Source organism: Pseudorca crassidens, chromosome 6 (genome assembly GCF_039906515.1).
Source record: "Pseudorca crassidens isolate mPseCra1 chromosome 6, mPseCra1.hap1, whole genome shotgun sequence".
Taxonomy (NCBI): domain Eukaryota; kingdom Metazoa; phylum Chordata; class Mammalia; order Artiodactyla; family Delphinidae; genus Pseudorca; species Pseudorca crassidens.
The window spans coordinates 66,558,607-66,572,028 of NC_090301.1; the positions used below are offsets into that span (position 1 = coordinate 66,558,607).

At 34.4% G+C, this 13,422-nt stretch overlaps 1 protein-coding gene across 6 annotated transcripts in view; it reads left to right on the forward strand.

The window, feature by feature from the left end:
• Positions 1-12,226, forward strand: part of SCN3A (sodium voltage-gated channel alpha subunit 3) — a 111,145-nt gene extending 98,919 nt beyond the window's left edge. For all 6 annotated transcript variants that reach the window (XM_067741696.1, XM_067741692.1, XM_067741694.1 and 3 more), the window contains 7 exons: positions 637-759; positions 3,400-3,672; positions 4,592-4,645; positions 5,474-5,611; positions 6,725-6,829; positions 8,181-8,451; positions 8,969-12,226. In XM_067741696.1, the coding sequence (XP_067597797.1) occupies positions 637-759; positions 3,400-3,672; positions 4,592-4,645; positions 5,474-5,611; positions 6,725-6,829; positions 8,181-8,451; positions 8,969-10,164 (2,160 nt within the window). In that variant the 3' untranslated portion in view covers positions 10,165-12,226. The remainder of the gene's footprint in view (positions 1-636; positions 760-3,399; positions 3,673-4,591; positions 4,646-5,473; positions 5,612-6,724; positions 6,830-8,180; positions 8,452-8,968) is intronic.
• Positions 12,227-13,422: the final 1,196 nt, after the last annotated feature.

Genomic DNA, 13,422 nt, shown 5'->3' on the forward strand with positions numbered 1-13,422 from the left:
TATATTTTAAATTGTAAGTCCAGTAGTTTAGATAAAATATTTTTCATTACTATGAAACTATGTGGTCTGATAAAATGTTTTTCCAGGTTATATTTTATTCTTTTTTTATTTATCCAACATATATTGACTAAAACATATTCAACCAGACATTATTAGGAACGTTAAAAGAAAAATGCTTCATCTCAGCCCATAAAAAGTTAATGTGACCTGGAAGGGGAGAGAAGATATCTAACCTATTGACTCTATTACATGGTCAATGCCTCCAATACACATAACCAAGATATTACATAAATTTGGAAGCAAAGCATGATTTCTAATCAATGATATTAAGCACAGATCCGTGGAGCACATGGCTTTTGAATCAAATCCCAAATCATCAGTGGTGTATGCACAGGTTGAAAAGGGCTCCATGGGTAAAATATCTAACTGGACGGGTTTACAGATGTTTATATAAATGGGCAAAGACTCCAGTTTCACTGATAAGAAAAGCAATAATATGATATGAGGCTGGCAATGTAAGATGATCGCACTATGTGGAATATGAAGGCTGCCAAGGTATGTCTGAATTTTTATTTGGTCGGCACTAAAGAATAGATATATTCTTGGTGGACTGATTGATATTTGTTTCTTCTTTAGGTTTCTTTGGTTAGCTTGGTAGCCAATGCTCTCGGTTACTCAGAACTTGGTGCCATCAAATCCCTACGGACATTAAGAGCTTTAAGACCACTGAGGGCTTTATCCCGGTTTGAAGGCATGAGGGTAAGAAAAATACAGGTTCTCTGATGATTCATGTCAAAATTAAATGTAAGGATTTCCCTGGCAGTCCAGTGGTTAAGACTCCAGGTCCCAACGCAGGGGGCACAGGTTCAATCCCTGGTCACATGGGATCCCACATGCCACACAGCGCGGCCAAAAAATTAATTAATTAAATAAAACGCGTTGTTAAAAAAAATTAAGTGTAGGTAATGATTTAGATACAGAGGGCTGCCATACTCTTCTGATATTTATTTCATAGAATTACAAAATTTCAAAGCAGAAATCCTAAGGATCACTGAGCCTAGCCTCCTGAAACTAAAATAGGCCCTCAAAAATTGTTTGTGGCAGAACTAGAACTAGAATCCAAGTCTTCTGGTGACAGTTCAAGGATATTTCCACAACAAGTAAAACCTATGTGTTGCCATTTATTTCTTTTCATTGCTTATGCATTTTATAATTATTTACTACTGACATTCATCCTAGGAGGAGATTTTTCTTCCTCTCAGTAGGTAGTTTGATTTCTAAAAAATTACCAGTAATGAATGAAAGATAGAATGGTTTTTGTATGCTCTACTTCTTCAATTAATATCACTAATAAAAGTTGTTGTACAAGAAAACAACACTAAATTGTAGCCTCTAACAAAATCTATATATCCTAAGCAACCAAAGTAGGGGTTAGGATAATTAACTAAGTATTGAAGGCAACCCCTGGGGTTTGTTTCATAGATCTCCCTTTTAAATGAGCATTCTGAATGAGGTTCACTTTTTCCATTAGCACTTGTATTTTCCTCTCCAGCTCTCTTCCTTAGTGTATATTTTATGCATCTAAACATAAAGTACACACTTATATACACATCTACTTGCCACGCCCCTCAAAATACTATTTAGCACAAAGGCCAGCTTTGTTTAATCCAGCTTGCAAATGCACATGGATACTGAATTTCTTCTATGCCATGGGGCTTTTATGTTAGGAGGTGGTTTTTTTAAGTGATAAAAACACTTCAGTTTTGACTTTGAGATTCACTCACCAGGAAGAATGAAACCACTCTCCAGATGCACTGTAAGCAAAGAAATACTTGCTTTTACATTATAAGTTTCTTTCATTGCTACTTGATAAAGTCACAAGACAAGATAAAGTTAATAAAAATGATTATGTAATTTCAAGTTTTTTCCACATCAATCTTTTACCATCATTCACATTATTTAAGCCTTCATCTGGCTGCATGGTTTCATATGAATAATTCTTTTTTTTTTTTTGCGGTATGTGGGCCTCTCACTGTTGTGGCCTCTCCCATTGTGGAGCACAGGCTCCGGACGCACAGGCTCAGCGGCCATGGCTCACGGGCCCAGCCGCTCCGTGGCATGTGGGATCTTCCCGGACCGGGGCACGAACCTGTGTCCCCTGCATCGGCAGGCGGACTCTCAATCACTGCACCACAAGGGAAGCCCGAATAATCCATTTTTGAGGGGAGACAGCAATTGAACAAAATAGAAAACTTCCAAGTTTACTCTAATCTGAAAACTATTCTAGTTTGGCATTTTTAATTTTGTCATATGGCAGAATTAACATTCTAGGTATAAAATATGGTAAAAGGCATGCATTTATTTGATGATAAGAGAACTTGTGGGAGGTCATTTTACACACATTTTAGAGCCAAGACAACCTGGTTTCAGTATAATATATATGACAATTTCTAAATGAAATAAGATTCAAGTAGCATAAGAAATTTTTACAATTTTGGATTTCAGGTTTTGATATTAATTCTTTGGTGTTGATTTCTAAAATAATGTTTCAGTATTTTAAAATAAAACAATCGTTTCATTTAATATAAGTGCCTAACAAAATAGTCCCAGTATGAGCTAGATTAATTAGATAAGAAAAGATACAAATCACTAGAGATTTGAGAATACACATTAATCTCTTCTGAATTTAGAGGAAAGATGACTGAATTTCTCCTTCATGAAATAGGTTGGCCTGGGTTGGTGAAGTAACATGTGCCCTGAAGTGAACATTTAAGAGATTTGGATCAATAATAATGGGAATACATTCAGTAATTTATGTCCAGAGATAAATTCCATCTCATTTCCTAATTTAATATACTTTTTTAAAATTAGGAATTATCAATATGGGGAAAAAGGACCTTGTAAATTCCTTATACCATTCTTCAACTTCATCAAAAGTTAACTTGATCTGGTGATACAGATTTAAGGCATTATTAATACTTTATTTGTAATGGGTTTGTTTAACCATGTTTTCAATCAATCATTCATGAACACACCTGAAAGTTAACATGTATTGTTGAATGATGATTATTTCTTGTTGGTATTTAATACATCTTTTTTTTTTCTTTTTTTCCCCAGCATACAAACATTTTCTGACTCCATCTTACTATATCAGGTTTTTGTTTATTTCTTTTCACACTTTGGCATATTTTGCTTTCTTTAAATCCTTTAGCTCTTTAGTGTGTCACTGTTTGTTTTCCCCTACCGAATATGTCCTAGAAAATATCAGAAGAAACAAACTTGTCCACCTAGATTTTTATTTAACTCGTTTCACACCCATTTTATATTGAATAAATAATGGAAGAAATGGTTTCCATTTTAACAATTTGTAAGCTGCCTTATCCTTATCTCCTCTTCTAGGTGGTTGTGAATGCTCTTGTTGGAGCAATTCCCTCTATCATGAACGTGCTGTTGGTTTGTCTCATCTTCTGGCTGATCTTTAGCATCATGGGTGTGAATTTGTTTGCTGGCAAGTTCTACCACTGTGTAAACACGACAACTGGTAACATGTTTGAAGTTAGTGAAGTTAACAATTTGAGTGATTGTCAGGCTCTTGGCAAGAAAGCTCGGTGGAAAAATGTGAAAGTAAACTTTGATAATGTTGGCGCTGGCTATCTCGCATTGCTTCAAGTGGTAAGTGCCTACTCTATGAGTTTTGAATACGTTTTCAAAATGTTTCAAGTAAAATCATTTCTCTGATGTTCTTTGAGTGATTAATATCTGATAGCACGAAAGTAGTTGATGATAACACCTGTACTATTAGCGTGACTTGACTAAAGAAGATGTTTTGCAGTGATTTTAAAATGTATTTTCCCCAGTGTTCAGTTAATATGTTTTAATGTGATTTTATATTTCTGCTTCCTGTCTTTTCTTACTCTATTATTGAGTGTTATTGTGCTATTACCATTTTTAATTTTCTGTAGCAATAAATGCCAAAGAAGCAATTATATGTATTAAAATAATAACGTATCTATTGTAGTGATTAATTAAATGTATAGATTATTAATCTATGTATTAATCTAAGTATTAATTAATTAACACACAGATACAGATAATGTACAGATTAATGTACAGATAATTGTACCAAGATCTAAGGAGTATAGTTCTACTATGTGTGGAAATGCAAATCTTATGGAGTAGATTTCAAAATGTGTAATATTTAATTATTTTGACTTAACTGACAGTATATTAACTAATCAAGAATTTAATGAAAACAGTTGAGTGTTTAAAGACACAAGAGGTTTGAATCATAGAGCTTACCTTTTGAAAGGGATTCGAGACTGAGATGAGAGTTTCACCTAGTTACATGTTAGTGTAGAAAAAAACAAAATACCTTCCAAGACAAACAAAGAAAAAGAGTTCCAGTTTTGAAATAAAATCTTGTTCTATTTCAATTTCATTTCTTCATTCAATCCATTTCAATCTCTTTGTAGAATATTTCATAATATTGTACAAAAAGTTATATTTAATAACACTATCATATTTTCATATGGTAAAATGTGTATTCTTGGATTAGGTTTTTATGCAGAATTCAAATATATGTTGTTTACAGGCCACATTTAAAGGCTGGATGGATATTATGTATGCAGCTGTTGATTCACGAGATGTAAGTTTCACTCAGATACTATTTATAGCTACTAGATTTTTCCATAGTGATAATTTAACTGAAAGGCCCAGAATTTTATATTAGAAGCAATCAGAACATTTATAACTGCATATAGAAATTCTCTTTTTAAGCCAATTCACTTCAATATAAATGATATTTTGGTTAACATATGTCTATTATAGATCTAATATGAAAGGATATCTAACTGCATGGATTAGAAGAATCAGATTGGTCCAGTAAATGAGACTCTTAAGATTGGGAAAGCTGCTCAGTGGGCAAGTAATTTGTCTCTCCCTACCCCTGGAGAGTATGATAAACCAGAGTCTGTGAAGCAGCTTCCAAAAATATCATGATAAAAGCAAGCAAGTTTCAGGGAAACTCAATTTAGAAAATAGGAATAAAAATAGTTCCTCAGAACATATCTGTTTATGCTGAATTTTCCTCTTAGAATTTGATGTTCTGTTATTAAAGCCTTATCTCCAAGAGCTAGCATTTACAAACCCAAGGAGAAAATATTGCAAAAAAAATTATAGTAAGACTAATAACAGGTTCAAAATGTTTGCCTTGTTTATACCACTGCTACTTACTCTAAAGAATAGGTACAGGTAAGCCACAATGGGAAAACAGATTTAAGAACAATCGTAAAATTACAAATTTTCATTATATTAGGTCATACTAACTTGAGAAAAGAATTGCTTTTGCAGAACAGTATCTCAGGTCAAGGCAAAAATAACTCTATAATAAGCAACAACACTCACCAAATTTTTAATTTACCTCAAGTATTTATTGTGTTTTTAAATATTATTTAATATTTTCAATATTATTTAGGTTAAACTTCAGCCTGTATATGAAGAAAATCTGTATATGTACTTATACTTTGTCATCTTTATCATCTTTGGGTCATTCTTCACTCTGAATCTATTCATTGGTGTCATCATAGATAACTTCAACCAACAGAAAAAGAAGATAAGTATTCCTCAGCTCTCACCTTTCTCCATTCTGAGGTTCTGTCTGTTTTACATCCAAATAACCAGGACACTCATAATCATGACGGAGTTAGATCATTTTTAAATTGTCTTCCATTCACTATGTGGTCAGTTCAGCTGCAGAGGAGCCCAGCCTCTAACTGGTGGCTCCTCTCCACATTCATCCTCTGCAGATCTGCTGTAGTGTCTTTCTGACTCAAAAATATGACCACTGCTTCAAAACATCCAGTGGGCCTCAATGCTTTACCCTTGCTTACAGAGCCTTTCAGGAATTATCTCCACCCAGTCTTCCTGCTTCATCTTCTTCCACACCACACTTTCTATATGCACTTCCCTACTCCTCAGGTACCCACCATTAACACTATCACTTGCTACATACACAGCTACATGGATTTTCTGCCCTTTTCTGAACAAGGCATGCTCTTCTCCCTCCATGACTTTACATAGGATATTTTCTCTTCCTAAAGTGCTTTGCCTAGCAAACCCTTAATCATCCTTTAAGGTCTAGCTTAAGAGTACTCCCCTATATAAAGCCTGTTTCTGAATCTCGGAACAGATTCAGAAACAGATTATTGTTATCTCTGCAGTACTGGGTTGTTTTTGTTTGTTTGCATATAGACACTGTGTCTTATATATCTATGTAGTTCTGATACTGGGTGCACTGTCTAAGACACAGGAAGTGCTCAAAAAGTGTTGAATAAAGAAGTAAAATTGTCAACACTGAAATGACTAAGATTTTTTTTCTTTCATGAAAATATATTTGAGACTCCTGAGCCTCCTTCTAAATGTAATATAATCAAATTAGAATCCTGATTCTAATCAGAGTTTTATGTGATTATCAGAGTTTTATGTGATTATGGGTTTTACATAATGTTAAGGTACTCAGAGTTTTATGTGATTATGGGTTTTACATAATGTTAAGGTACTCAGAATTTCACATAAAAGGGAAAAGCAGGATAAATCTATATGAAGCAGGATAATATCCATTTAAAAACTGAAAAAAAAGCATTAAAGGAGAGACTCAGAAATACTTTTGTAAAAGTACTGTTGTAATACAGGTTGGATTGTAACCAGTTTTATACTATGTCTTTACTTTGGAGGTCAAGACATATTTATGACAGAGGAACAAAAAAAATATTACAATGCAATGAAGAAACTTGGGTCCAAGAAACCTCAGAAACCCATACCTCGGCCTGCAGTAAGAATTACTCATCTTCTTTAACATTCCAAAGCCCTATTTCCATATGATGAAATTGGGCAGTGCTCTGGATCAGAACATATTAGGTGATATCATCAATATATAATATGACCTAATTGTGAAGTACATACTGTGTAACACAATTTGCAACTACTACACTGTAAGAATTACTAAGTTCTTAAAAATGAGGCAATGTTCTTTAGTTTGTCAGTTGAAAACCTCCAAGTCAGGGTTCCCAATAACTGCTTCCAAAGCAAGGTTCATGCTCCTGCTGCCACCTACTGCTGCCAACAACACACCTGGTTCCAGCTCCTCTGATCTTGTTACATGGCACCCTCTTATCCTTTTAAGTAGATGGAGTTTTCCAGACTTCCCATTCTACACCCATGGGCTCCCTCTATGCTATTTGTTCTCTCCATTGTTATGACTAGAAAATATTTTTACCGTTTTTAGAAAGGAAAAGGGTATCATCAAAATAGTTTGTTTCAGCAAATACACCCACACACAAAAGATTTATTCAGAATGCATACTCTGTAGAGCTTCATTATAGTGGAAAGTCATAAAGATGGTGGACTATGTTCACAGAGCTGTATTCTAAATCACCTATCCTCTTAGATGGGTAAGGAATAAGGAACTGAGACCCAAAGAAGGTATATACTGTACGTAAAGTCACAAAGCCTGTAATCGCCAGAACTGGGACTTGACAAGGTCTCATGAATCCTATAAATGACTCCACTTTGCATTATTTTTAAGAGTAGTTGGAGTAGGTGCAGGAGGGGGGTGGGGGGGGAGGGGAAGCAGGGCAGAGGGATGATGTAAGGGAGGGCACAAAAAAGGGCATATACCTACTTTACTGAATGTCATTTAAATATTATAGTTAGAAGAGGCAGAATTAAATAGAAAACAACTGACATATTTTGAGGGACGGACAGACAGAAATAAGCTATAATTCAAAATCCCTAAAGCATTGATAAATGAATTGGCATATTCATCCATCTAAAAGTCTGTCTATATTAACCTACTTTGTAAATCTTCATTATTAGTTGTCATTATTTTTTGTAAAAATTATCAGTTATTAAAATCAAGCAAAGCCCATGCACATTATCAACCAGTTGCCACCAATTTATGTTTTATTCAGCTTTGTCTTCCCATGGGACCTAAATAAAACAATTATATTTTGTTTTTGTCATATGACATTCTTCATTTATTGCTCTTTTTTTAACAAATTTGTTTGCGGTAATGTGAGAAGGGTGCACATCCCATGGGCCATACGTAAAGGACTTCATCTGCAATTTTATGGATCAATATTTATGAAATATGCATATTAACCTTCTCCTTCCTCTCCTTCTAGAACAAATACCAAGGAATGGTCTTTGATTTTGTAACCAGACAAGTTTTTGATATCAGCATCATGATCCTTATCTGCCTCAATATGGTCACCATGATGGTAGAAACTGATGACCAGAGCAAATATATGACTCTAGTCTTGTCCCGGATCAACCTTGTGTTCATTATCCTGTTCACTGGAGAATTTGTGCTGAAACTTATCTCCCTCAGATACTACTACTTCACCATAGGCTGGAACATCTTTGATTTTGTGGTGGTGATTCTCTCCATTGTAGGTAAGAATGGTTTATTTACAGAGAAGTGCAGTTGTTGGAAAAGTCCCCAAAGCCTATCACCTCTGTAACATGGAAATTAGATCTGAGAATCATAATGTGTATAACTCTAAAGTTCAACACTCTTGTTCATTTTCCACTAACTGAAGAATTTAACTATTCAAAAAAAGAAAACAATATATTTGAAGATTTCAGAAATAGTCTTTGTTTGCTGTTGGCACATTTCATATGCGAGGATAACTATTCATAGTAATTGGGTGTATATAATCTTAAAATGCCATACCACTATGTGAGATTATTTAACTTATGGGATTTTGCAAGAGTCCATATTGGTTTATGACATTATAGAATTATTAAATAAAACTCTATAATCTTTCACTGGTAATATTAGGAAGTGGATCCAAACAGTAAAGGTTTATACACATAACAAATTTGTTGTTTTCATTAACCTTGCAAAGAAAAAGCATTCATATAAGCATAAGATACTCACTGTTTAGCTGTTTTCTGTATTGTTCCATAGGTATGTTTCTGGCTGAGCTGATAGAGAAATATTTTGTGTCCCCTACCCTGTTCCGAGTGATCCGTCTTGCCAGGATTGGCCGAATCCTGCGTCTGATCAAAGGGGCCAAGGGGATTCGCACGCTGCTCTTTGCTTTGATGATGTCCCTTCCTGCGCTGTTTAACATCGGCCTCCTGCTCTTCCTAGTCATGTTCATCTACGCCATCTTTGGGATGTCCAACTTCGCCTATGTTAAAAAGGAAGCTGGAATTGATGACATGTTCAATTTTGAAACTTTTGGCAACAGCATGATCTGCCTGTTCCAGATTACCACCTCTGGTGGCTGGGATGGATTGCTAGCACCTATTCTCAACAGTGCACCGCCTGACTGTGACCCTGACACAATTCACCCTGGCAGCTCAGTTAAGGGAGATTGTGGGAACCCATCTGTGGGGATTTTCTTTTTTGTCAGTTACATCATCATATCATTTCTGGTCGTGGTGAACATGTACATTGCTGTCATCCTGGAGAACTTCAGTGTTGCTACTGAAGAAAGTGCAGAGCCCCTGAGTGAGGACGACTTTGAGATGTTCTATGAGGTTTGGGAGAAGTTTGATCCTGATGCCACCCAGTTCATAGAGTTCTCCAAGCTCTCTGATTTTGCAGCTGCCCTGGATCCTCCTCTTCTCATAGCAAAACCAAACAAAGTCCAGCTCATTGCCATGGATCTGCCCATGGTCAATGGGGACAGGATCCACTGCCTCGACATTTTATTTGCCTTTACAAAGCGTGTTTTGGGTGAAAGTGGAGAGATGGATGCCCTTCGAATACAAATGGAAGATCGGTTCATGGCATCGAACCCCTCCAAAGTCTCCTATGAGCCCATTACAACCACTTTGAAACGCAAACAAGAGGAGGTATCTGCTGCTATCATTCAGCGTAATTTCAGATGTTATCTTTTAAGGCAAAGGTTAAAGACGGTATTAAGTGAGTATAACAAAGAGGCAATCAAAGGGAGGATTGATTTACCTATAAAAGACGATATGATTATTGACAAATTAAATGGGAACTCCACCCCAGAAAAAACAGATGGAAGTTCCTCTACCACCTCTCCTCCTTCCTATGATAGTGTAACAAAGCCAGACAAAGAAAAGTTTGGAAAAGACAGACCAGAAAAAGAAAGCAAAGGGAAAGAGGTGAGGGAAAATCAAAAGTAAAAAGAGACAAAGAATTATCTTTGTGATCAATTGTTTACAGCCTAAGAAGGTAAAGTTTATGTGTCAACTGGACTCCCAGAGGAGGTCTATGCCAAACTGTTTTAACAAATACTCATGGTCAGTGCCTATAACAAGACAGTGACCTCTCCATCACTATAACTCTGTGAGTCAGGGTATCAACACTGACAAGAGGTTGCTGTTTTCATTACCAGCTGACACTGCTGAGGAGAAACTCAATGGCTACCTAGACTGTAGGGATAGTTGTGCAAAGTGATCATTGTAACTACACCAAACACTTTTAGTACAGTACTTGCATCCACTCTATTTTTAACTTCCATATCTGCAATATTTTTACAAAATTTGTTCTAGTGGATTTCCCTAGTCACTACTTCATAGTTTATTCATAATACTATGTCACTATTTTTGCAAATGAAATTTAAGTTGAGAAAAAAGTATATAAGAGCCCTGTGTTCCTACTCCACAAGTTTCTCGAATAATCAGACAAAGGGTTTTGTCCAAGAGATGAAGTTCTTGCTCAAAACCAGAAAGAAAAAATCTAATAACAATTTCAGGTACTTCCGTTTTCTAGACGGCTTTAATTTTGAAAGTGTTTTAGTCTATGTTTGTTTATATCTAAACAGTTACGTGCCTGTAAAGTCTCCTCTAATTTTTAAAGGATTATTTTTATGCAAAGTATTCTGTTTCAGCAAGTGCAAATTTTATTCTAAGTTCCAGAGCACTATATTTAATTTTGGTTAAATGCTTTCCAAAAAAAGTAATCTAATAAATCTGTTCTAGAAAAGTATATCTAAAGTATCACTTTAGAATAGTTGTTCCACCTTCTGATTCAGTGTTGCTTTGCCATCTTCTGCTCTCAGCAAAGCTGACATTTTATGTCAACTAAACACACCCTCTTTTATGTAAATAGTTATTTTATCCTGTGGGGCATGTTTGGGAATATATATATATATATATATTTATGTGTGTATATATATATATATATATATCTCCTGATAAACAACTTCTATTAAATCAAGTATGTACCACAGTGTATGTGTCTTTTACGAGCTTCCAACGGGGTTGTATCCTGCACCATTCATTAAACATAAATAGTTTGAAGACTACCACTAATGCATGTTAATTACCTATGCTGCTCTATTTTACTCAATCCATTCTTCACAAGTCTTGGTTAGAAGTCGTCACATGTTGGTAGTAGAGTGATTTAACCAGCTCTATGTCTAGTACATCAAGCAGAATAGCTTGCAGTTATTTAAAAGCACCTTTCCTTTTGCATTTTTAATTCAACTTGTGTCATATGGTGTCTCTCTAGATTTCAAGGAAACACACTGCATACTGCCTACTGTCAAAACCTATACTTCATATTTTGCTAAAATATGTCTAAAACTTGTTTAAATATAAATAATGTAAAAATATAATCAATTTTATTTGTTGCATTTTGTACATAAGAAAATTATTTTCAGGTTGATGACATGCCAATTTATTTTACTTTATGCTTTTTCTTTTTATTTTTAATCACAACGCCAAACTTTTAAATCCATAAGAATTTTCAATGGATAATTTCTTAAAATAAAAGTTATACAATGTGTTTTGTGGATTTCTTTGTTATAATATATTTTCTACCATTCCAGTAGGAGAACATTGGTCAAAAATTGAAACCTAGATCATTTTCTACCAACTATGGTTGCCTCAATATAACCCTTTATCCATGGAAGGTTTTTTTTTACTCAACTTTTGTAGTATTTGCTTATGCAGACTAGTCTTATTTTTTTAATTCCTATTGCACTAAAGCTATCAGAGATATAACTTGGGCTCTGACCCTTTTAGCCATGAACATAGTGGCTAAGCTGTGCAATTACCTAACATGATATAAATTTTTGTTTTTTGCACAAACCAAAAGATTAATGTTAATTCCTTTTACACAACTATTTACTTGTAGTGTATTGATGAACTGCATGCAGGGAATTGCTATTACTAAAACGAATGGTGAGCTATGTCATTATTGAGCCAAACGAATAAATATTTCATTTTTTATTGTATTTAATTTCCTGGCTTCTGGGTTTTTTTTTATTGTTGGAAGTTTAAAACATATATAATTAATGAAACCTGTACTTGATCTGACATTTGTATACATAAAAGTTCCCATGAATTTTATAACAAACTACTGCATGATCCACCAAGCAGTACTATAGAATAAAGTCTATTAAAAGCAGTTTTTGTGAACTTTTCTGTGTGCAAAAGATGAAGCTCACATATTCCAACTTTCAAGTTCAACAACAATAATAGTAGCCATCTATAATGGTTATCCATTTCAATTAACTCCCTTGGCTGTAAACATTTTGACCTCAACTCCTCTCAATGTAATTATTGTAATCTCCAAATTTCTTGGCACTCAATAAATGTTATATTACATAGTTTGTTACTTAAATCCATTTTATGAACTCCTATTTACACATAAAATATTAATGATGCAGTGATTGAAAATTTATATTAACATTTTTTTCAGGGTCCCTTGGATTTATGTCAGGTCAAAACCAAATGTTTCTTCTCAGTAGAAAACTCCAGTTATAATGCTTATATTTTTGATGAATTGGATCTAAATACGCATTTCATAATTTCCCCAACATAAACGGTATGAGGTGACTTAATTGTAATTTGTTGCCTTCTTGCTGTTCAGGTAAATTTTCAGATCTTGCCAACACCACAGAGAAGTCAAGTATTACTCTGCAAAGTCCTTAACCTTTTTATGCATCCTATTATATAATCATTAGCCAAGCAATCTATTAATTGATATGCATTATATCTAAATGATCTTATGTTCAGAAGAGTCTCAGCTGCAAAAAAAAAAAAATACTTTAAAAAATATACCTAGCTAAAGGATATTCGGAATGTTCAGAACATTCAGAATACAGGGTTGTTCAGAATACAGGGTTGCTAATACAATTTGACAGATTTTTGAAATAACTACTTTCACAAGAAAAATCCTTCTATTATTAAACTTCATGATAGAATTTTGTAAAAATAGAATTAATCAAGTTGGACATAGAAATAACAATACCATGAAATTAAAGAAACTTAAATTCACCAACAAGTGATACTAAATCAACAATAAGTGATACTAAATTACCAATAAGTGATCCTTTAGTAAAGAAAAACCATTTGTGTGGAGAGAAAAATGAGAATTCTGCATTTCAAATAATGTAGCTGAAAGATAATGTCTATATAAATTTACGTGTTTTA